A 22631-nucleotide genomic window follows, 5' to 3' on the forward strand; every position below is an offset into this window, starting at 1 on the left:
TAAATAAGTGTAATAAATAACCTTTACTGACTTTGGTACTGTTTATTCTCTTTCACTGTAAGTATTGTGACAATGAGAATAGAGTTTCACTGTAGAAATTTAAAGGATAATGTTATTCTGACTGTAAAAAAATAGCATCACGTGTCTCCATAATTATCTAATTGACAGATTTTACATGTATCTTCTCCTATTTGCAAGTAAGATACTGAAGCATGGAAGGTCTGTTTGTTGTTACAAGAGTCAACTCTAAATTCAGGATAATGTGGTATGTTTATTTGAATAGACACATAAACACTTCAGTAGACCCAGGTAAAAGTTTCTAAGTACAACTTAGCTGAAAAATAGAACCCAGCAAAAAGTATTTTATTACACCTAGATCTGTAATTGATCTACATTCTTAATAGGAATAGAAATACTAGGTTAATTTTTTTCCAATCAGATTTTATTTTTTGGGGGGGTCTCATTTCTAACTGAGAAGAGTGACACATTTCAGATATGATCAAATTGATATTGGTCATTTTAGGAATAGCTACTTATAAACAGATCATAGTGTTATAAAATGAATATGCATCTGAGAGTTTTCACTGTAGAACTTTTGTTGATTACAATATGCTTAAGCTACAGAAATTGTAGCTAGTTTATAGGTTGAAATTATTCCACTACAGTGATTTATATTAATAAACTACTACCTTAGGACTGTTTAAAAAAATGGTGTCAGGTGTAGTAGGTGTATTGAGGGTTCAGAGATTATACATGCAAAGGTCTTTCAAGACACAGTGATTCCATGGGTATCTTTGAATGATATAACAAATGGGAAAGTCCAGTGGGAGGTAGGAAGTGTAAACAGTTCATAGTATATGTGTATTTTATTGTTTATATCTAAATAAAATGTTATTCCTACCTTTAAATATGGTGCAATGCAGAACAAATATGAAATCTCCAATTTCTTTGTTTAGTGTTAGATATTTTATTTTTTTTAATGAAACCATTTCTCTCATATATTGTTCTTAGAACCAAGTTATTCTCTTTCTTGTACTGTACTATTATGTTTAATACTGAAGCTTTTTGTGACTTCGGTCACAAAATTTAAATTTAATTGAGCACTAACTGCAGGACACATTTTACATTTTTTACACATTGATCTGAGAATCTTACTGTTTAAAAATGTTGGAAATTACACACATTATGATTTACGATGTATTTTGTTAATGTGGTCTGTATCCAACAAATAAGATGCTACAAAGTATACTAAGAATCAATTAATAAGAATTAATGATCAGAATGATTTCTCTTGGCAAATAAATATCATCCAGATCATTGGATATCTGTATTAATGAGTTGCTATGGTTCTTTGAATGATACTTTTAAATTAGAAAAGTTTTCTGAGGTGTTTAGAAAGTAAATGTAACATAAGGCATACATAGCACTTTCAAGTATCTGAAGTCATTTATTCAATACTTTGAAGAAGTGTGAAACCCTGATAAGATATATCATTAGATATATGCTGCTGGGTCCTCTATCAATAATTTTTCATGCTGAGGAGATCTTGTGAACACTGAGATTTTGGTACTTTTCTTTGTTGAAGCAGCAAGAGCTTATGCAACAGCATTTCTTTTTTCTTTTATAGCTGAGTTCAACAGGGCCGTATCAAAAACGTGCCTGGGCTTCTTGTAGTCCACTTGTGTGCTGCTGTTACATTCCCCGTTCCTAGTGTCACTCAGCTACATTGTCACCAAAGCTTAAAGGGTGTTTACACAATCTCACTTCAGCATAATGGGTAATGAACCTCAAATGAATCTTGCTGGCTTGTAGGATAAGGATTTCCACTTCAAGTTATTGTCTCTGAATGAGGTTGTAAAACGTGCCTATATTGCTCATCCAGGAAGTGTGAAGTTATAAAAAAACAAGCTAAATTGCCATGTTTTATCTGCTAGCTGCTTCTTCATTTATTGCCTTTATGGACTCAAAGTCCTCCAGGGACTGTGACAAATCCTGATTGCATTTTCTACTTACATCTTTTATTTGTTCATAAATGTGAAAAGAAGAAAAACTATTAGTCACTGGGGATTTGTCTAGCTGCGTGTATGGCTACTTAACTGCTTCAACTTCAGTTGTCTTTTCATCATTCTGTCTACTTTGGGTCTGATGTCATGCACAACCTACATAGGTAAATTGACATTTCCTCATCTGGAAAATGTAAATATTTTAGTAACTTAGAGTAGTTGCATAACTGGCTGGATAGTTGCTGTACAAACTGAATGTTTTCTGTTCCATAATTTGCTTCTTCCTCCATTTCTCCAACGGATTCCTTATTGTATCTTTTTTTCCACTTTTACTTCTATCTTGCCTTATGTGGTTTTGATTTTTCAGAAGTTAGGAAGAGCTTTAGCTATTGAAAGAATTGGTATTTGCTTCTTTGTAGTACTGGTATAAACAGTCCAGGGAAGGATGTCAGGAGCAGTAGGTGTATGGAGCTTGTAAGGTTCATTCTCTGCCAGGTGAATATTGTTTTGTTTCTAATGCTGCAGTGTTTGTGAATCTTACCAAAGCATGTGTCTCTAGAATTCCAAATTACAGAAGTAAGTACTATGCAGCATAAAGTCACTTACCAAAGTCATTTGGATCATGTGAGTTTGAATCATTTCCTTTGAGGCATTCTCTAAATGTTCATTCCTCAGAGGAAGCTGCATGTTTGGAAATGAAAACTAGCCTGATCAAAACTTGCATTTGCCATTTTGTGATATTCTGGTTGTTAGAAATTACCAGTGCTGGTAGGAAAGAAAAGGAATGCAGTAACACTGCGAACTGCGTTATTGCAAATACATACGGCATTAACCACAGAATGCTAGGAAATAACAGTTTGGAAATATGAATAATGAGCATGAGTTACATGGAGAAAAGTATCTTTTATTGCAATCCATTTCTGTTTTGGAATTCGTGAGTTGCTGTGGTTTTATCTTGTTAGGAAACATTATTGTGGTTGAGCTCAGTTCAGCCCTTTATATTCAGTGTATCAGAAACAATGTCTTTTGTTCTTCTCAGCCCTTTTTCCTTCATGGCTTATGTCAACATGATGCATCTTTTTCAGAAATGTTCTTGTGTATAACTTGTTCTTTGCTATTGTATCAAGAACTGATAGAGAAGGGAACTGAGAGAACACAAGCTTCTGTAAAAATAACGCATGTTTCACATCACTGGTTGTTCCGCACGAATAAATTGAATTTCTTTTCAAAAGTCTGCCCACCAAGACGAAGGGCCGCGGCAGCAGCCCCGCAGACCACGTCGCGTTGCCTCAGTTGAGCCTGGGCCGCTAGGAGGCAGCGTGCCGGGCCGGGCCGGGCCGTGCCTTCCCTCCTCCGCTCCATCCGTTATTCTCCACGCCCCCGCCCGGCCGTTATGTCCCCCCCCCCCTCCCCCCCCCCTCCTCTCGCGGGCCGCTGTGAGGAGGCGCCGCGCGGTTTTCCCCTCACAGAAGCGCCGATGGCGCGGTCTGTGTTAAGGGAAAGAGCCGCGTCCTGGCTCCATGCGTGTTCCCCGTCTTCCAGAGCAGCTCTGAGAGGGGTTAGTAAGAATATTTGTGCAAAGACAGGCTAGTGAACACGACATACTTCTCTTTTCGAAGGTTTCTTCTCTCTGCTGAGGATTCTCTTATGTAACTTGACGCTGCGGTCTCAAGAGAAGTTTTCTCTGTTTTCAGTTGACCTCATTTCAGTGAGCTAAATAAAATACGTACAATTGGTGGTTGAAGTGCTATTTCAGAATGTGCACAGGACCAGTAGATAGTTACTGGCGCAACCTCTGTTACTTAGCCCACAGAAGTTTACTGTTTTCAGAGGAAAAAAAGTAGTTCTCTTTACATGTGGAAGACAAACAACTTGTGGTTTTGCTTCTTGTTTTGCATTTTTATGCCATCATTTATTATTTCAGAAAGTAAACATACAAGAATTATAGATAAACAATAACAATGTGCTTGAATTTTCTTTTAATTTCTCAGCAGAAAGTAGAAATAAGGTCATAAATATGTCCCGAGAATGTGAAGCTTGCCAAAATATACTGTAGATACTTTTCAGAGAAAAACAGTACATATCAAGTAACTGTTGAGTCATAAAACCCATAAGTTAGTGTAAGCAGATGTTGGTTACAGCTTACATCGATGGGAAGTATATAATCACCACCCCTATAGTCACCCGCTGTCCATTTCTGGTTCAAGAACTTCCCCGAAAGCCTGTTTCTAATTTTATGGAAACCCTTTGAAATTTGGCACAGTTTACAAAAGTATGTAGGAAAAAAAAAAAAAAAAAAGTCTGCCAGAGGTTTGGCCTCCAACTGTGAAAACAGACACTGCCTTCTCAAACTCCTCTCCTAGATCCACTGACCAACACCCAGAAAAGAGAATTTGCATTCTTTTAGAATACAGCAGGAAAATGAAGGTCTGTATGCAGCTCAATTCAGCTTTCGGTAACATTTACGTCTGTTGTTTTAAACTATCGGCTATTGTACAAGGCCAGGCTCTGATGTGAAAGTATTTACTTTAAAGAAAAAGGAAAGGGAAGTCTTTTCAAACGTACTGCAGGGACATTTTTTGTTTGTTATTTGGATGGATTTCAGCAGTTAACGAGAATGGGAGGATTTAATTACATTATTAGCCATTAAAGTGTACTTCAGGCAATATTAGAAATGTAATTATTCTTTGTTTCTGTCCTGCAGACCCGGCTAAAAGTAATATTTGGCGTGGTTATATGCCTTTTGCTTTCCTTATTACTTATGTGTATTATACTGCTTCCATCAAAAGGTAAGGCATTTGTAATCTAATGTAGTAGAAAACACAACATCTACAGCTACAGTAGCTTCTAAAGTTCATGAAAGTTTGTTAAATCATCTTTAGGATTGTTGTGTCAGTACTGTTATGGCTTTACTGCTATAAAGAAACATACTGACAGCTGAAATATCCTGAAGGTATGATCAAATGCCAGCAGATGCTGAAACAATGAACCCTTTGAAGTGAAAAGTACCTGAGTTAACTTTATTGTGCATGTCATATAATGTTCTTAGATAGGACTACAAAAGTAGTTCTCAGATCTCCTCATATTATTTTATATGTTAGGGGTTATAAGACTCACTGTTATAAGACTCTCTGTTAATAGTTTTCTTTAGCTTGATGAACATGTACTTGGTTTTCAATGATATCATAATAATTATAAAATTTCTCCACCCAATTACAAGTTAAATATTTCTCTGTTGGTAGGATATGGTGAATTGTTTGTGAACATATTTAAGATTGCATTTGAAAATTAAAGCCAATGTTGGATAAAATAGGAGTGCAGAGTTTGCTCTAGTATTATGCCAGTTGTGTGTAACTGCTGATGCAGTGTGATCTGCTGAGTGATCTGGTAAAGCTTCAAGTGAGTGCGGTTTGATATTTAGAGCCTGAGTGGCACTGATCTAATGGTCATTTATGCCAACAAGTAGTAGTAGAATTCCAGTTGTAGTATTTAAAGGAATTTTTTTTTCCTGTGATTAATCTTAGTGTAATATTTGTGTTGAGAGAAAGAATGGAGATTTGTGAAGCATTCTGTTATGCATCATGTGAGGATAAATTATATCAGCAGGAGGTAGTGTTGTGAAGAGAAACCACCTCTGAATTGTGGTGACATTTACTGTCCTATGATGGGGTGCCAGATTTTTTAGCTGAAGCATGGTCAAATCTGAGCTTTCATTATTAGATAAAGGTGTGGTATCAAGCCAAACTTACTCATACCAAATCTGCATGTTTAAAAAGGATATAATATCTTAATGAAACCTAAATAAAAAAGAGCAGCAAGGAGACAAAGAGAGGGGAGAATGAGGATCAGGCTAGCAGCCTGAAGAAGTTGCTAAAGATCATGGAAGGTACTGTAAAAGGAAATGAATGTATTTTTTCCTTCTGAAGTTATCACGTACCAGCTCACTGGTCTGAGCTTCTTCAGCCTTTACGAAGAATTATTTTAATCTATAGTTTCTTGGAACGGCAACTTGGTAATTAATCATATCAAATATCACATTTAGATCCAGTAGGATGAAATAGAATTTACCTTACTTTACAGAATGCTCTTAGAAAGCGCATTTCAGACAATTATGGAACACATAATTTTGTCGAACATATCTGATTATAGCTTTGTATTCTCAGATGGAACTGCAAATGCTGTAGTTATCTATTTTATGCCTAAACCTTTTTGTATAATCTACTGATCAGCTGCAAAAGGAAGAAATATAAATTAATTTTGTGATTATAAATCTTGCAAGTCAAAGACAGACAGGAAGTAGCTACAGAGATGGAATGTTATTTGTACATTCCACCTTGACTACTGCTTTACTGAAAGGATGTGGTGATCTGGAAAGATTAATTGCATATGAGAATTATATAGACACAGGCTAAATCTCTGCTGAAGACGCCAGCAAAGAAAAATGTCATCTCTGATCCTGAAGGAAATGGAAGATATAATTTGGTTGTGTTTTTGTCTGCTAAGTTTCTAGTAATTTCATGTTCTTCAAACCTCTCAAGATATGATATCTGGTTTTGCTTTAAACATGGAAGCATATCAAAATCTGAAAATCTTTTAAAAGTTGTACTGGAAAATAATTTTCTTCTTTTCAGAGAGAAACAGGGGAGAAATACTTAGCAGTGGTTATTACGCAATTTCTGTGGGTCTGAGAAGAGTACCGTGAGCAATGTCAATATCATGAACTGCAGATGACTGAGAAATTGATGACAGGTTTTTTTACATTTCACTGAGTTAGGAATGTGTTTTGCGACTTACCCTTATAACCCAGCTATGATAACCTGACTCTAAACATTTCAGGTTATTTTCACTTGTACACTGGTGTAACTAATTGTGTTCATCAGCAGCATTAACAGAAAAGAAAATACCTGTTTGTACCTCAAAAGCAGTAACAGAACCACAGGCATCTTTTGTTCTGCTATTTTTAATGAATAGCCAGAATCCTGACTGATCAATATTTCTGTTCCCATTGCATGCTTGACGTGACACAGACCGAGACCTTGGCTCTGTGATACTATAGTGAATACAACACCATCTGCAAGGTTGCTGTCCCAGAACACTACCAGTTTTTCTTTTGTCAAGTGATTACTTACTGATTAGAAGTTCTGTTTTCTGTGTTTTGTTAAACTCTCTCACAAGAAAAAACTGAACACTAAAGGAGAAGGTATCTGCATAAAGTCAGTGACAATAGATGCTTGCAGGCTTTTAACACCAATTTTATACACGTACATGGAATACACTGAAATGCATGAATAATTACAATCATGGAATATGAAAAGCAAGTTACACTGTGAAGCAAATTAATTTATTCAGTGCACATTATTCTGTGTTTTCTGATTTTTTGAAATGTACAAGAGAAATACAGAATGGCACCCTGTAAATGAATGCAAATGGACCACAAACCATTAAAATCAAGATGGTGGGGCAGTAAAGGGAAGAAAGCAAAGTTAAAACCTGGTAACCTTTCATTTCTGTGGTTGGCTCTGATATGTGCTTCTTTTTTGTATTTCGGCATATGGTTTCATCTTTGTTATTTCACAAAGAAATTAAATTCAGCAAAATAGCTTACAAAGCCTACCAACAAGCATCCAAATCACTGTCCATATAGTGATGCAGACATGTAAAGTACTTTTCTTGTTAGGGTCTATTCTGAGGTTTCAAACACTATTATTGAACTAGTCTTTAGTTACAGAAAAAAGAAGCAACAATTACAGCAAACAATTAAAGCTGCTGCTCTTAATTAAAGCATTGCTATATGTCTTCAGTTGCCTAGAAACAAGCATTCAAAACCAAAAGTAATCAAGTGAAAGTTGTGTTCAGGTTTTTTCAGTCCATGGGTAGAAATTCAGATAGAAGTGGACACATTTTGAAAATCATTAGCAGTCATAATAAATTATCACAGAATATTAAGTATGTAAGGGTGAGATGGTGAACAGAGTAAAGGTTTAAATTAAAGCTGTGAAAATTAGAGGACAGATGATACATTTGTCATACTGCTTTTCTTTTTAGTAAAAGCTCCTCTTAACCTGAGAGAAGGAACAGAGAAATTTTACCACATTAAGGTACCAACAGGAGTAAATCTAAGGCTTCTTTACACACAACTGTGGAAATAGATCTTAACCATGGATTTCTAATAGTTAATAGACATTCAGTTAGAGAATTTAAACTGGAAGTTGGTGATAAGTATTCATTGTTCAATATAAATATAGTGGCTTTGGATTCTTCTTTGGAATTATTTTTTTCTATGTATTTTTTTTAAGTTTGCCATATTCTGTGCTTGTCATTAATCAAGGATCCGTAATGTACAATCATGGGATTAACAAGAGAAATTCTTTATATTGAACTTTTTGGAATATTTTCTCTACATATAGCAATAGCTCAGAGTTTATACTGATAGGTTTTTGCCCATGGATTGACATTCCATTTTATTTCTCACGACAGCTTTCTTCTGCATTAGTGCAGACAAGCCTAGTGTCAGTGGTCAACCTGACATGTGTATTCTACAGTAAATAATAGTCATGTAGCTGGAGAAAACATGAATTATCATTTTAAAGTAATGGAGAGAATATGAAGAAATGTTTCCCAGGAAGTGAGTGTGATCTTAGCTGAGAGAGGCTGTAATGGGGAAGTGATGGAGCATGATATGAAACCTGAGGGCAATGAGTCATGTTGAGTTTCTGGCTGTCTTCTGAGTGGCAGAGATCTACTAGACCATGTGTGAGGTCATCCCCTCTACCTCTGGTGACCATAGCAAAATTCACCTTGACTTTAAAAGAGAAAAGTATCAAATCCAGAATGCCTAAACTTGAAAGATGCCAAATTTTTTAAATTGGCCTTTCTCAGAAATGTACCTGTGTCTTTTGAAGATTAAATGTTTTGAGTAATCTTTCTCTTGTGAAGTCTATGGAATTTCTATTATCATTATTATTTACTTTTAATTACACTTCTACAATGATTTTTTTTTCATGTCTGTGTACTTAGAAAATTTCAGCATTACCTCTTCTCATCTGGGCTGATTGTCCTTACTTTTTGTTCTGGACCCCTTCCCTAATTTAAGGTGCTTTAGTTTTTGGAAGAAAAGTGGTAAACGAAAAGCGACAAAACCAGCCACAAGGTTGTATATTTTTTAATGTCTATCTGATCCGGTTAGAGATCAAATACCAGAGCACCTGTCTTCTCTCCAGATTTATTGCCAATTTTCTTTTAAAGCACTAAATAAAAAGTGGAAGTTTGGGCACAGTCATTCATTACATTTCAACATTATTTTAACCTGTGCACATTTGTCTTTTTCTTTCATGTGACTCCTAAGAAATATATGTGGATGATGATCATTTTGAAAGTCTTATGTCCATCTTCTAACACTGGTTGATGAGGCTTTTATGATATTTGGCAGTAGGGATTTGTATGTACATACAGTTTGACTCTTTGCTGAATATTTGTAGATCTCTATTCAGACAAATAATTGTTTCTGTTCACAGGTACACACAAGTTCACAAAACCTATGCTTAAAAAAAAAAAAAAAAAATTGTCCTATGTGCATAAGTAGCTTTTCTTGTTTTTCCAGGATCTAAAAGTAAATGTATCTCAATGAATAAATTTCTGGGTGAAAATAATTCATCCAGTTGCTAATTTTGTGTCCCTAAAGGTGACTCCTTCAGAGGCTGAAGAACCTTATCAGAACAAAAACAGAGAATTTTCCTTTCTGCTGTGCCTGCTGCCTGCATGGTTCCAGGATTATGCTATCCTCAATATTCTCTGGTGCTTAAATTATAGAAAAGAGGAAATACTTTACAAGTAATTTTTTTTTTTATTATTTCACTTCACAGCATTGTGTTAACAAAAACTTTTTGTCTCCTTTTCAGTTGGCAACACAGATGATGATCCTAGAGCTCTTACATTGGATGATTATTTAAATGGAAACTTTCAATATAAGACATTTTTTCCTTATTGGGTGTCAGGTAAGTAAAACCTTTTCTCAAAGATACATAAGCCTTTCTAATATGTATTTCCTGGCTGATTTATACAGACGAAGAAATGTATTTTTCTTCCAGACTGTGAATGAATGCTAAATATAAAATTAAACAATTTGCTAGTCAAAACTTAAAGTCAAGCTTACTCTTCTGTCAGTCATTCTAGAAATTCCCAGTATCTGATGTTTCAACACAAACGTTTAAGTCAAGCCTAAACTATCATTTTACAGAGGCTTTTGGTGATTTATTTCTTTTACTGTCATACTTACTGCAGCATGTGAAATAAATATGTCAATGTGTCAGTCATGTTCAAGGCATTTCTCTTTTTTTGTGTTTGTCACAGCATACTTTCTCTTACCATTGGTAATAATTGAGGTAGCCTGTCTTACAGGCCCTGTTCTTGTTTTCAGTAGTACCTAACTCTGCAGTGAGCCCAGCTGTTCTTGTCTCTTATTTATGGAAATGCAGACATTGCTGAAATTCCAAGTTCCAAGGCAATGCATGGAAATTAAAGATGACTTTCTAAGCAAGTTCCTTAAGGTAGAGGTAGACATGAAGTTAATTGCTGCTGATATATGTGTCAGCGCATAGCTGAAATACGACTCTTGTTATCACTGAATTGCAGCAGCACCAGAAAGTTTGAGCTAGAATGGGTTACATTCTAGTACATGCAGCACTCCTGCTCATATCTCTGCACTGCCTCAAGCAGTTATTCTCTGAGTAGAGACAAGAAACAAAATGCCCATTCACATAGAATCTTATCACATTAGTTTAAACCCACAATTTTAGAACTGAACTAAAGCTCTTCAGGACATTGCTAGCAGCAGTTCAAGTTTCACAGTTAGCAATTTGAAGTATGTAGCCATCACTTACATGATTTAAAAATTAGGTCACCATTTGTTAGAATTCTGTCTGAATTCAGAAGTATGTAGGCAGCATATCACCTAAACCTGATATTCTCCTTCCCTCTTTATATCCTCGTCACTTAAACTTATCTTTCCTCTCAACATTCACAAAACTCACACAAAAGTCATGCCATAGATTCCATAGATAGTCATGCCTACAGCGTTCCATATGCCTACTTTCCTACTGAAGCAGGGAGTTGAAATTGAATAGCTCTTCCTAAGGGGGCCTGAGATCACCTCAAATGCTTTTACTCAAATCACATAAGCGTTCTCTAAATATCTGAGGGTGATCTAATTTTCCTCCAAATTAAAACCTTACACAATGTTTCAGGCTTCTTTTAAATTGTTAAAGACTCTGTCTCTTTAGCTACACCAAATACGTAATTTCTTATTTCTGTTTAAAGTAATGAAAACAACGATGTGAAACTAAAATTCTGATCGTCACACTCTGCCAAACTATGGCTCATGTCTTGAGCATAGGTAAGGTTAAATTCAATTCTCATTGGAGGCCACTCACCTTCACTGTGTAGGATCTGTATGAGTAGGGGCAGAGTCATTTATGTAGTGTCACTTACATGGTACAGCTCTGTACAAATGAGAATGTGCTGATGAAATTATAAGCAAGGATCTTAAATGCTTTCTTTATAGTTTTTACATGGTGATACTAGTCTTCTAATGTGTCTGTCCCTGATATTCTTGATCTGATATTACTAAGAATAAAATGTCATTGAATAATGAAGTTAACTAGATGATTCTGTGTGCAGTGTAAGATCTTGAGAACATAATCAGAAACCCTGGAGACAGTTGTATAATTCTGTACCTTGGCATCAATAGAAGAAAAACATTTTTAATGTAGATGCCAAAAGATACTTGCTCAAAATCTATTAATGACAAAATCTATTAATGACAAAAACAGTGAATACTTTCATAAACCGAAATGTTCTACAGTATCTTCTATGCAAGTTATCTTGTTTATCTTGTTTTTAAAGATAATGAATATCTTCATCAGTCTGCAGAAGATGATATTATTCTTTACAACGTTGAACTGAACTACCTAACTACTATCATGACTAATAGCACAATGGTATGTACCTTTTCAATGAATAAAAAGACAGCACAATGCAGTTTTTTCAAGTATCTCTTTAGAAGTGAGTAGATTAAAAACTGACTCATCAATTCCTTATTTAAAGTGTTTACTAGAATCTAATCTACATCTTAATCTTTCAGAAACAAGTTAATGCTTCAAATTATGTGTTGTCATCAGACAAATACTTCATGGCTCTGGAGAGCAATTATTCAAAGGTAATTATTTTAATATATTGCTTAATGAAATGTTTGGTTTCATTCGGTATTTTGTTGATTGTGGTTACTAAGCATAAATATTTGTTTTTTCTTTTTTTTTCTTGAATAAAGTGGAAGGCTGTGAACAGACAGCTGATGATTTTTAATTAGATTGTCCTTTTCCAGTTTAATAATACTATTTTTTTTCTTGCAGCTGTGGAGATATTCTTATACAGCATCATACCACATTTATGATCTCATTTATGGGTAAGGCCTGATATTTCTTACAGAGAACTATGGCAAATACTCTGTAGTGATGTGTTTGGAAGCATTTTACTGAAAAACTCTATTCTATCAATGTGCCTACTCACTGCTTAGCTTTTACTTGAATTTGTTACTTGTTTGCTTAATGATTGTTACCTATTACTTCTGCAAAATCAAGAAATTCTTTGAAATAAATGGCCTCGGAGAAAATCTTACAGTCCTTTCATCTATTCATCCAGGTATCTGCATTGGTTTATATTCTATGCCCTAAAACTTTGACTGCTCAAGATTCTCATCTTTTTTTTCTTCTTTGCATAAATTTCTCCCACCCTGTCTTGGCTGCTTTAGTCCACTTCAGTCTCACACCAGATGTCTCCTTGCCCTTCTGTTTTCTAATTCATCCTTATTCTGGTTAATTTAATGCTCAGCTTTCCTAAAATCTCACATTTTCTTCAGTGATCTTGTAACAGTCCGTCTTGGGTTCCCCAAAAACTTACAGCTCCTCCCATGGCATTTGGTCTTTTTCCCAAGATCTTCCGCAAACCACTCCTCTTCTGCTTTCTACCGAAGTCTGAAGGAGGCCATCTGCCTCCCCAGTCACCTTTTTATGCCAGAAGTTGTAGCATGACCAAATGCTTCTTAGCTTTGAGCAACAGGGACTGCACTGAGCTGCTACATTCTTGGGATACTTTTTGCTCAAGGTGACAGGATTACTACTAGCTACTGTAAGTACAGAGGTACTGCATGTGGCTCTGTGATCCTTAACAAATGTTCTAACTGCTGCTGTTACTCTTGCTTCAGCATGTTATATCCTGGGAACTATCATGTGACCACTGAGTTCACATTTCCCAATGACTTGCTGAGACTATAATGAAGATTGCAAGTAGAGAAAATGCCTGTAGATGTCTACATGGTATTTAGGAGGAGATAAGGCTGCCTTCTTTGGCTGTTGCATATATTTTCAAAGGGTCGAGTTGTTACCCTTTGCCAGCACTAGTGCACACAATCACATTGCTGCATGTCTGACTGCCTGCTTTAATTTTGCATTGCTCATTAAACAAAAAACTGTTAGAAAATATAGCTCTTCATGAATTTTACATGAATGTACAGTATAACAATCCATTTGCACTGTGAGCAAAAAAGCCATTTCAACTTTTTTCCTTTTTTTAGTGGTTTTGTAACAGAAAACCAGCTTCCACATAAAATTCAGTATATATCCTGGTCACCCGTTGGACACAAATTGGTCAGTAAAGACAACAAAGCTCTAGAATCATTTTGCTTTATGGGACTAGAAGACTTTTATTTGCCTTTGGTTATTGCTTTGTTAAGCCATATTTTTGAGAAGCCCATGTGTACCAACCTTGGTTGAACAAGAACGATAAAGATGGTTTTAACTTGCTAAATATTAACTTGTCTGTGTTTCAATAAAAGAATACATGTTCCTCAACTACAACGTTGGCTAGTTTTAGTTGGCTAGTTAGTCTCTTATCAAGCATTGACCAACATAATATCGGATTAAATTCAGTTTCAATGCCTGAAAAATGATGTGCTTTCCTTTGACACCATACAATATTATTAGTTTAATATGGAGATTTAAAGATCCCATATTTAAATCTCTTCTCAAATTTTTATTCTAGGAAACATCTATCAGATTCTAAGTATTATAAAAAAATGTTCCCATATTTTTTGAATAACTACTTGATAGTATTTTAAAATAATTTTAAATTACCTAAAGAATATAGTTACAAGTTTGAATATGTTAGTTATTCTTGGTTCCAAAGTATCAGCCCAAGTTGGTGGTTTCAGAACTAGTTGCCCAGTATTGTCTAAATATTTGTGCATGAAATTACATTTAAACATCATATTAATTTCAGAAAACTACCAAGAAAATACACAAAATATGAATGGAAAATGTATTAGGAAAATATATATACATTTTTTTTTGGGGGGGGGGGGGAGGGGTAAGGAAGGAGTATTATGTCTCTCTATCAAATGAAATATTGCTATTTCCTTTGTCGAGAATTCTGAAAACAAAACACAGTGATAATATTTTCCTGATAAAGTACTTATAGTCTGTAATGTTTTTATGCAATTCCCCTTATATTATTTCTCAAGAGTTTTAGGAGTTTTATTATTCATTTAAATAATCAAATAGTTAAAGTGTTACACTTTTGTTGCTAACTAGTGTTTATAGCTTCAAGACAAATAATTTTCTAAGAAAGTCATGTTTCTGGTTCAGTTTCTTAACCACAAATCCCTTCATTTGGTTTAAATGTAGAGATATGCAAGGGCTGCAAGCACTTCTTGCAAGAACTCTCTTTTAGTGACTAAAAAAAAAAAAAAAAAAAAAAAAAAAAGCCCGAACCAGCCCAAACAGATTCATCTTTTTCTCATCTTACATCACACAGGCCTTTTGACAGATTTAGAAAAGTTTGATTGTTTTCTTCTGAGTCTTTTTGTATTTGTTTTTTTTCTTCTAATTTGGTGGCACCAGAAGGAAAAGTCACAAGGATACTTTGTCTACCTGAGGGTAGACACAGCAATCTGAATGAGTTTCAGAGATTTTATTTTCATGCTTTTCCATACCAAAGCTAGCCACAGAATTCTCTGAAGTTTATTAAGATCAAGGGATTTGTTCAGGATTTATTCTGGCATATTTGAACATAGAATTTTTTCTGTAATGTAAAATTTATTTACAGAAGTACTTACTCTTGTGCAATTTGCAAAGGCTTTTAATGTAGAGTTACTAAAATAAATATTTATTATTTTGTATTCACTGATTAAGTCTTCTTGTTGGTATAATTAGTAGTGTTGACTGCAAAATCTTTGACTCAGACAACAACTCCTGTTGTTGGTGCATGAACTCATAAGAAATATATTCTTGTCTTTAGGCATACGTTTATCAGAATAATATATATTTGAAACAAAGTCCAAGAGAGGCACCAATTAAATTAACTGGTGATGGAAAAGAGAATGAAATATTTAATGGGATTCCAGATTGGGTCTATGAAGGTAAGTACATCTCAAAGAGCAACAACTAACATGTTGAGTGTTTTGTCTGAATTATTCAATTTTCTAGATCCATTCTACACCATCTGTGATGATGCACTGTTTCTAGAGCCCTAAGGATTACTTACTTTACTCTGTTTTCTGGCATGTTAGGATTGCTAGGAACTGGCAATGACTTCTTATTTTGGGGAAAGGGAAGATGAGAAGGGAATCACATATATTGAAACTGTTTTAAGTAGGTGTATACAAATCACTACCTCCTTTTACAAAGCAGCCAAGGAGCATTCAGAAACTGAAGTTTACAAATGCAAATTAGAAGATTTTTTTTCTTTCACATATAACATATTTCATACATTTCACATATAACATATTTCCTACATTTCACATATTTATTTCATATAATTAGTCCCTATCTATGACATGTTTTCTTGTTTTTATCCATGTCCTCACTGCATGTATAAGCACTGCTCATGTGCTCCTAAGAAAGGTCTTCCAAAGGTTGGAGGCAGCATGAGATAAAATGTTGAATAATGATACTGAAAGTATATGTAGTAAGCGATGGAAATTGGCATAATGAATTGATTACGGAGTTAACCTGCCTGTAAACAGTGAGAGGGGAGAACTGGGGTACAAGCAAGCTGTGAAGAGGTTTGTAGAACAGAAGGAACATGATTTGCTTAATGCTATTAAAAAAAAGGAGAATTAGTGAGGCTGAGTCAGTCATCGTTTAGAGCCATAGAGGAGTGTGAGGCACTGGCAGAGAGACAGGATTAGATCTTGGCTTGGAAGGGAGAAGAATCTAGGGAGTTACAGAGAAAGAGAGAGATGTGGAAATTTATACACAATGGAACTTTGTAGATGAATGTGTTTGCAGATGAGATTATCCCAGTGACAATAGGTACGGAGAGCTATTCCCAAAACAAAAGCTGAAGAAGTGGTGAGATGGATTTTCCAAAGGATTCAATTTATTATAATAGTAAATAAATACCTGTGGGATTTACCAAAATGAGAGCACTTGGAAGTGTGTGCCATGGCTTTATTTTAAAGTAAACTATTATCATCTTTAAGAGTACACGTAGCTATACAAACTAGAAATACGTTTTCTGCCAGTGACTGCAATTTGCATTCATACTGTATGACCGAAATCCTGGTCTTTAGTTACTGAAACTATATCAGAACTTTACAAATTAGGCATCGTTCTGCTGCATATGTGGTGACTGGGCATTAAGCTTTAATTGAAGATTTAATGTTGGCTCATTATTTGGCACGTCAGTACATCCAAAAAAAGAAAAAAAAAATGTAAAACCCAACCGAGTCAAATGGGATTTGTGTGCACTTATTGGGAGTTCTCTACGCCTTTCTTTGAAATGCATTGCAAAATCTTGATGCAGGATTGGATCTTGTTATTTGTTTAGTAGAAGTCTTTCTATATGTCTAGGTTGACAAGAGTAAAATGATGTAATAGATCAGAAGATACATTACACTGATAAGCAATCAAGAGTGATTTTTTTTCCCTCAGAGGAAATGCTAGCAACAAAATATGCAATGTGGTGGTCTCCGAGTGGAAGGTATTTAGCATACGTACAATTTAATGATTCCGACATACCAGTTATTGAATATTCATATTTTGGTGAGGACCAGTATCCCAGAAAAATAATTATCCCATACCCAAAGGTATGTTTCTTATTCTTTTGACATATTTCCTGAGATGTGATAACTGTAACATTAACTATGCTTTAAAAGTATTTGTATTTAAATAGTTAAATCCATTGTGGCCTAGATTAATGGAAAAAACAACAACAACAACAAAAAAAACTTGGGACAAGCTCTGAAAAGGTATGCCCATGCTCAATAATGTAGTAAAATAAACAGAATTCCTCATGTAAGTAAAAAGCATGTACAAAAGTACATGTTTGTATGGCCAAGCCGTACTTTTTCTAATTCAGTTTACTTTTTGTGATGTGTTAACTACATAGTTGTTATTTTACATTGCAGTACCTCAATTATGAGATGTTGCTTATTTTGCAAAATAAAGGCTATGACAGCTTCAGTCTATTTACATACTTCATCGTACATTTTGATCTCAAGGGGTCTGAAGATATTAAAAACTACCTGTTTTCAGGTGCCACACCTACAGCAAGAAGGTTTGGGTTTTGTACTGTACTGCAGAGATACACACTACAAATACAGCACTGGTTCCCATTAAGCAGTATGTTTTCAGTATAGAAATGCACTGAATTTGGCTGTTCAAAAGGGTTTTTTCTTTATTTATAAAATGATGCAAAGTTAAATAACGTCCTACGTGTAGAGTCTACTCTGAGATCTTATAAAGTCATATTTGTACTGTTGTACTCAAATGAATAAATATTTTGTAACTTATCCCTACAAAAATTGTTGTAATTTTCCTAGATCTGATTTTTTCAAAGCCTGATTTGAATAATGTGATGCATTCTCTTTCAAGGCTGGTGCTAAAAATCCTACTGTTAAAGTGTTTATTGTAGACACTACTAACACTGAAGCATTTGGTCCTAAAGAGGTCCCAGTTCCTGCAGCAATTGCATCAAGGTAGTGTGCCCTCAAATAAGTCTTCAAATTTTTTTTTAATTAGGTTTTGTTTTTTAATTTTTATTTTAAATGCTTAAAACTCTGAATTATTTTCTAACAATGTAGTACCCTCTGAATTGTTTTCTAACAATGTAGTACCCTATCAGTCTCTTAATTGGAGACTTGCCAGAAGCTAACTAGAAATGTTGTATTTTGTATGCCCGTATATGTATTGTTACAAAGGACAAAACACATCTCTAAGAGAATAGAAGTTTTGTTTTTGTATTCTACAGATCAAAATGGGGGTTACAGTCTGTAGCAATGCTTCTATATTTTTGTTCTTTAATGACCACTCTTTTCCTCTTTCTTTTATTTTTTAGTGATCATTATTTTACTTGGCTTACTTGGGTAACAGATAGTCGAGTCTGTGTGCAATGGCTAAAGAGAATCCAGAATTTTTCAGTCTTAGCTATTTGTGACTTCAAAGAACATTCAAATACTTGGGACTGTCCAGAGGTAATAAAGTTGGAAATATACATTGCTGGAATTAACATTTGCTAATCTCCATTGTATTATCCTGTTTTAACACCTACTCATCATACACAGGTTGCTCTGGCTTACTCACAGAAGTATGTAATATTTCCCTCATTTTTTTAAGAAAAGAATTATGGCGCTGCCATAGTTGTCTTTTCCAGTGTTTGATCACACTCTTTTAACTAATAGTGATACATCTTTCAATATTTTAAATGCTGGCTGAGAAGTGAGAAAAAAATTAACTGCATCAGCAAAAAATATCACCAAAATATATTTTTTGTGAGGTTAAGTGACAATCAAAGCAAGAAAAATAACAAGAATGGTATTGACCAGGTTTCAAAACTGTTTAGTTCCTTCTTGCTTCTTCATTTTCAAAAGTGGAACCATTTAGGATACTCATTGGGTTTTTTTGTTTTGTTTTGTTTTATTATTGTATTATAGCATGTAGAAATTTCATGCTAAGTCTAACTGAATTGTGTCCTTTATGATTAATGCTAAATTAGTTGAAATAGCATGTAGATTAAAAGTAAGGCAGGTTTGTAAGAAGGAGACATTGTCCTGTTTTATTAAGTCATACAGCTGGAGAAAGCAGACAAGTTTTCAGGAATACCTTTTTTCAGATCTAAAAAGAAAACTTCCAACTAAATGCAACAGTAACTCCACATTTTATTTAAACACCTCATACTATTAATAAGACAGTTTGGAGGGAAAACCTTGCTCTGTTGAGGAGAGGCATGAGTTCATATGGCCTAGCTATCTATCCCCATACATAGATAGTTATAGGTGTAACGCACAGAGGCTTTTCTGGAAAAAAAAAAAAAAAAAAAAAAAAAAAAAAAAAAAAAAAAAAAAAAAAACGTTCTTAGAAAGACCTTCTAAAGCTTGAAGACTGTACATGCTGACCAATATATATCCTATGGATCCTGAAGGAAGGAAGGTGTAACACTGAATTTCAGTAACTAGTACAGAGATCTCCTTTATTGTCTCTTAGCATTGATGCTGTTTGCATATCTGGTTTTTAGAGGTTATGGTACAGAGCACCTATAAGAACTAGTGTTAGGCCAAAACCTTGAACTAATGGGAAATAAAAAGCAATACTTATAACAGTCTTTTGTATAAATGATAGGTTGTAAATTCAGAGTTCATTAACACAGTCTTTCCAAGCTGAAAATACTTATTCCTCTGTGATACGGTAATTGTTACAAATTTTAAAGGAAGGTAAAGTCCTGTTCTTTCAAAAACGTTACTAATGAAGTAATTTTCCACAGAGAAATAGCCTCAGTTTATAAGGATAAAATATATATTTACTGCAGCATTTTATGTGTTCCCTAAGTCATTCCTTGTATTTACAAGTACATTGACACTGAATCTCACCTCGTGAGAATAACTCACCGCATGTAAATAACTCAATGTTCTAATGTACATTAAAAAAAACAAGGGATCTGGGATTCTACCACAATCCACCAAAGTACTTTAACGCAAACATAACTTTAAGCAAGTAAGCAGTTTTATTTATTCAGAAGGTCTATCTATGTGTTTAAAATTAAGCATGTGCTTAATTGCTTTGCTGGAACCAGACCAGAACAATTAACATCTTGCAGGACTGTGTTCATGATCCTTGTTTGATTGCATTTCTCCATGAAACCTTATTTATGGAGTCACTACTGACGTTTCTATAATTCTATATTTATACAGTGATACAATGCTTTTATCACATTAAAGTTTGCACAAATGGCCAATTGAAGGAGTGTGAACAGATGGGAGTGCTGCATTAGCTCTATTTGCCGTTAGAAAGTATATCTCTGTGCGTTTCCTTCAGCAAAAATAGTTCTCTCGTTGATTTCAGTTAAATTGAGACTGTAATGTACAATAAATGTGCTAGGATTTATGTACTTGAAAATAATAACAAAATATAATCTACAAGATGTTCCTGAAGTGTTGATTCATCAAAAATATTCATTTCAAGTCAAATGTTCAAGTCTTGCTTACGTGAATAAACCACAGGAGCCAGTGTGACTTCATTGGAACTATTCCTATGACTATAAGCTAGGCATGTAACTGGAATTTACTATAAATATGCAATATCTCTAAATTCTACAAATGCTTTAATAACAGAAAAATCCCATAGAGGTCATAGGACTACTCATGTGAGAGAAGTTAAATATATTCTTAATGTACTATGTCATCGGGATCTGAGCCTTAATTTAAAGAAGGGTAAATAAATCTGTGATGCAGATATAAAACAATATTTCACATTTTTCTTACATTGATAAGAAATAAAATCCAACTGCTAAGTTAATAGCTCAGTGGAGCACTTGTGAAGTACTGAATGGTATTGTAAGGGGCAATATCTGCATCTTGCACTCAAATCACTTTGCATGGACTGAGTTGAAAGGAAAAAGTGAGATTCTGAATGTTAATTAAACTACATTGAGAATAATGAATACAAAACATATTATTTAGAAAGCAGATTTTCCAAACTTATTTTAAACTGTGAAGAAATATTTTATTAAATAAAAAAGTATAAAGAGAAGCTTGCAAGCTAACAAAAGAAATTTTATAGAAGGGAGAACTGATAAATATTAAATCACTTCCCCCATTTAACATGGTCTCTTCAGTGAAAAAGCCATAGGAAAACATTGAAAATGCATTAGAAAATCTGTAAGTAAAAAAATAAATAAAAATATAAAAGCATCTCTAGGGAGGAGACACTGATCCATTTATGCTCAGTATAACTCTAAAAATCAGTTCTAAGAATATTTCAAGGAGTTAGTACCTACTTAATTTATATTCATAGTCTCAGGATATGATAATCTGCTTGATTTTTGGTACCTATGTTATTTTTGTCAATCCTTAATTCTTCTAAATACCTTTTTGTAAGATTTTTTACAATGTTGAAAATCGGGCCTTTAAATGCCCCTTAAGAAACACAACAAAAATGGACAGGCCCAAATGTATTTGTACTATACTTAGTTCAATTTATTTTTCATCATGTGGGTATTAAGTATGTTGAAATATAAATATCTATTTTGTCTGACTTAGTAAAACTGTTGATGTGACTGTAAGTCTCTGCTGTTACAATACAGTATAGAACTTCAGACAGATAAAACCAGAATGCTGTTGGGAGGTTGCACCGAATTCTGATGCCTATTATCTTGGTGCAAACCCAGAATTACTTATTAGATAAAAAAATGTATCTTGGATCAATATAGGTATTAAAATAAAAGAAATCATAATTTGGTCCAAAAGAGTGACCTGTTTTCAGAGGGTGAGAAGGAAAATGTTTTCTCATTGTTCACCAGAATTCTCAACTGGCCAAAGGAAATGGTAATCAACAAGCTTTTTAGCATTGCAGTTGTCTAGGTGTGAATTTTAAAGGTTATATACCAATGTATTTAGCTTGTACTTGTAAGGTTTTTAAGGTTTACATTTAAAAGTAGACTTTAAAACCTAATAGTCATATTATCCACTGTTATAAATCAACATCACTACTTTGAAATGAATATGTCAAACCAACTGAAAATCTCACCCAGATTATGATTATTATTATGGCTGAAGTTATTTTGGTTGTTTTCCATCAAAAATTCATGAGATCAAATATTATTTCTTGCTTCAGTGAAACTGTTTCATAAGGTTAAAACAATCACTTTATATCCTATTTAGCTCTGATGATAGAGCTAAATATATTTTTTAAAATACTAATATTTTAACTAACATAATGATATTAATGCAGTAATATTGTTTACTTCAGACAGTCTTCAAGTGCCTGAATCATCATAGCAAGTATTCTAGAGTTCTCTTTTACAGGAGGTTGCAGACTTTTTGTTTGAAGATTTTTAATTCTTCATTAACCCAATCTTCTTAAAGACTGTACATTTGATTTTGTTTTTCAGAATCAACAGCACATAGAAGAGAGTCAAACAGGATGGGCAGGCGGAGTAGGTTTTGGTTTTGTTCTCTACTGATTTAATGAAAACTTACAGCTTTCTGCATCTTCACAGTGGTGTTTTGAAGCATCAAACACTATTCAAAGTCACACAATGCTATTGCCTCAAACCTGTTGCACTGTACAGCTGAGACTTTTT

At 34.3% G+C, this 22631-nt stretch overlaps 1 protein-coding gene across 1 annotated transcript in view; it reads left to right on the forward strand.

Annotated features, from left to right (window-relative positions):
- The first annotated feature begins 4309 nt into the window (after positions 1–4309).
- Positions 4310–22631, forward strand: part of FAP (fibroblast activation protein alpha) — a 38080-nt gene continuing 19758 nt past the window's right edge. Inside the window, exons 1-12 of the mRNA XM_032190497.1 lie at positions 4310–4430; positions 4708–4792; positions 9902–9997; positions 11904–11998; positions 12142–12216; positions 12410–12462; positions 13630–13702; positions 15351–15471; positions 16988–17142; positions 17930–18033; positions 18393–18528; positions 22440–22484. Coding sequence (XP_032046388.1) covers positions 4425–4430; positions 4708–4792; positions 9902–9997; positions 11904–11998; positions 12142–12216; positions 12410–12462; positions 13630–13702; positions 15351–15471; positions 16988–17142; positions 17930–18033; positions 18393–18528; positions 22440–22484 — 1044 coding nt within the window. The 5' untranslated portion in view covers positions 4310–4424. The remainder of the gene's footprint in view (positions 4431–4707; positions 4793–9901; positions 9998–11903; positions 11999–12141; positions 12217–12409; positions 12463–13629; positions 13703–15350; positions 15472–16987; positions 17143–17929; positions 18034–18392; positions 18529–22439; positions 22485–22631) is intronic.

The sequence above is a fragment of the Aythya fuligula genome, chromosome 6 (assembly GCF_009819795.1).
Source record: "Aythya fuligula isolate bAytFul2 chromosome 6, bAytFul2.pri, whole genome shotgun sequence".
Classification (NCBI taxonomy): Eukaryota; Metazoa; Chordata; class Aves; order Anseriformes; family Anatidae; genus Aythya; species Aythya fuligula.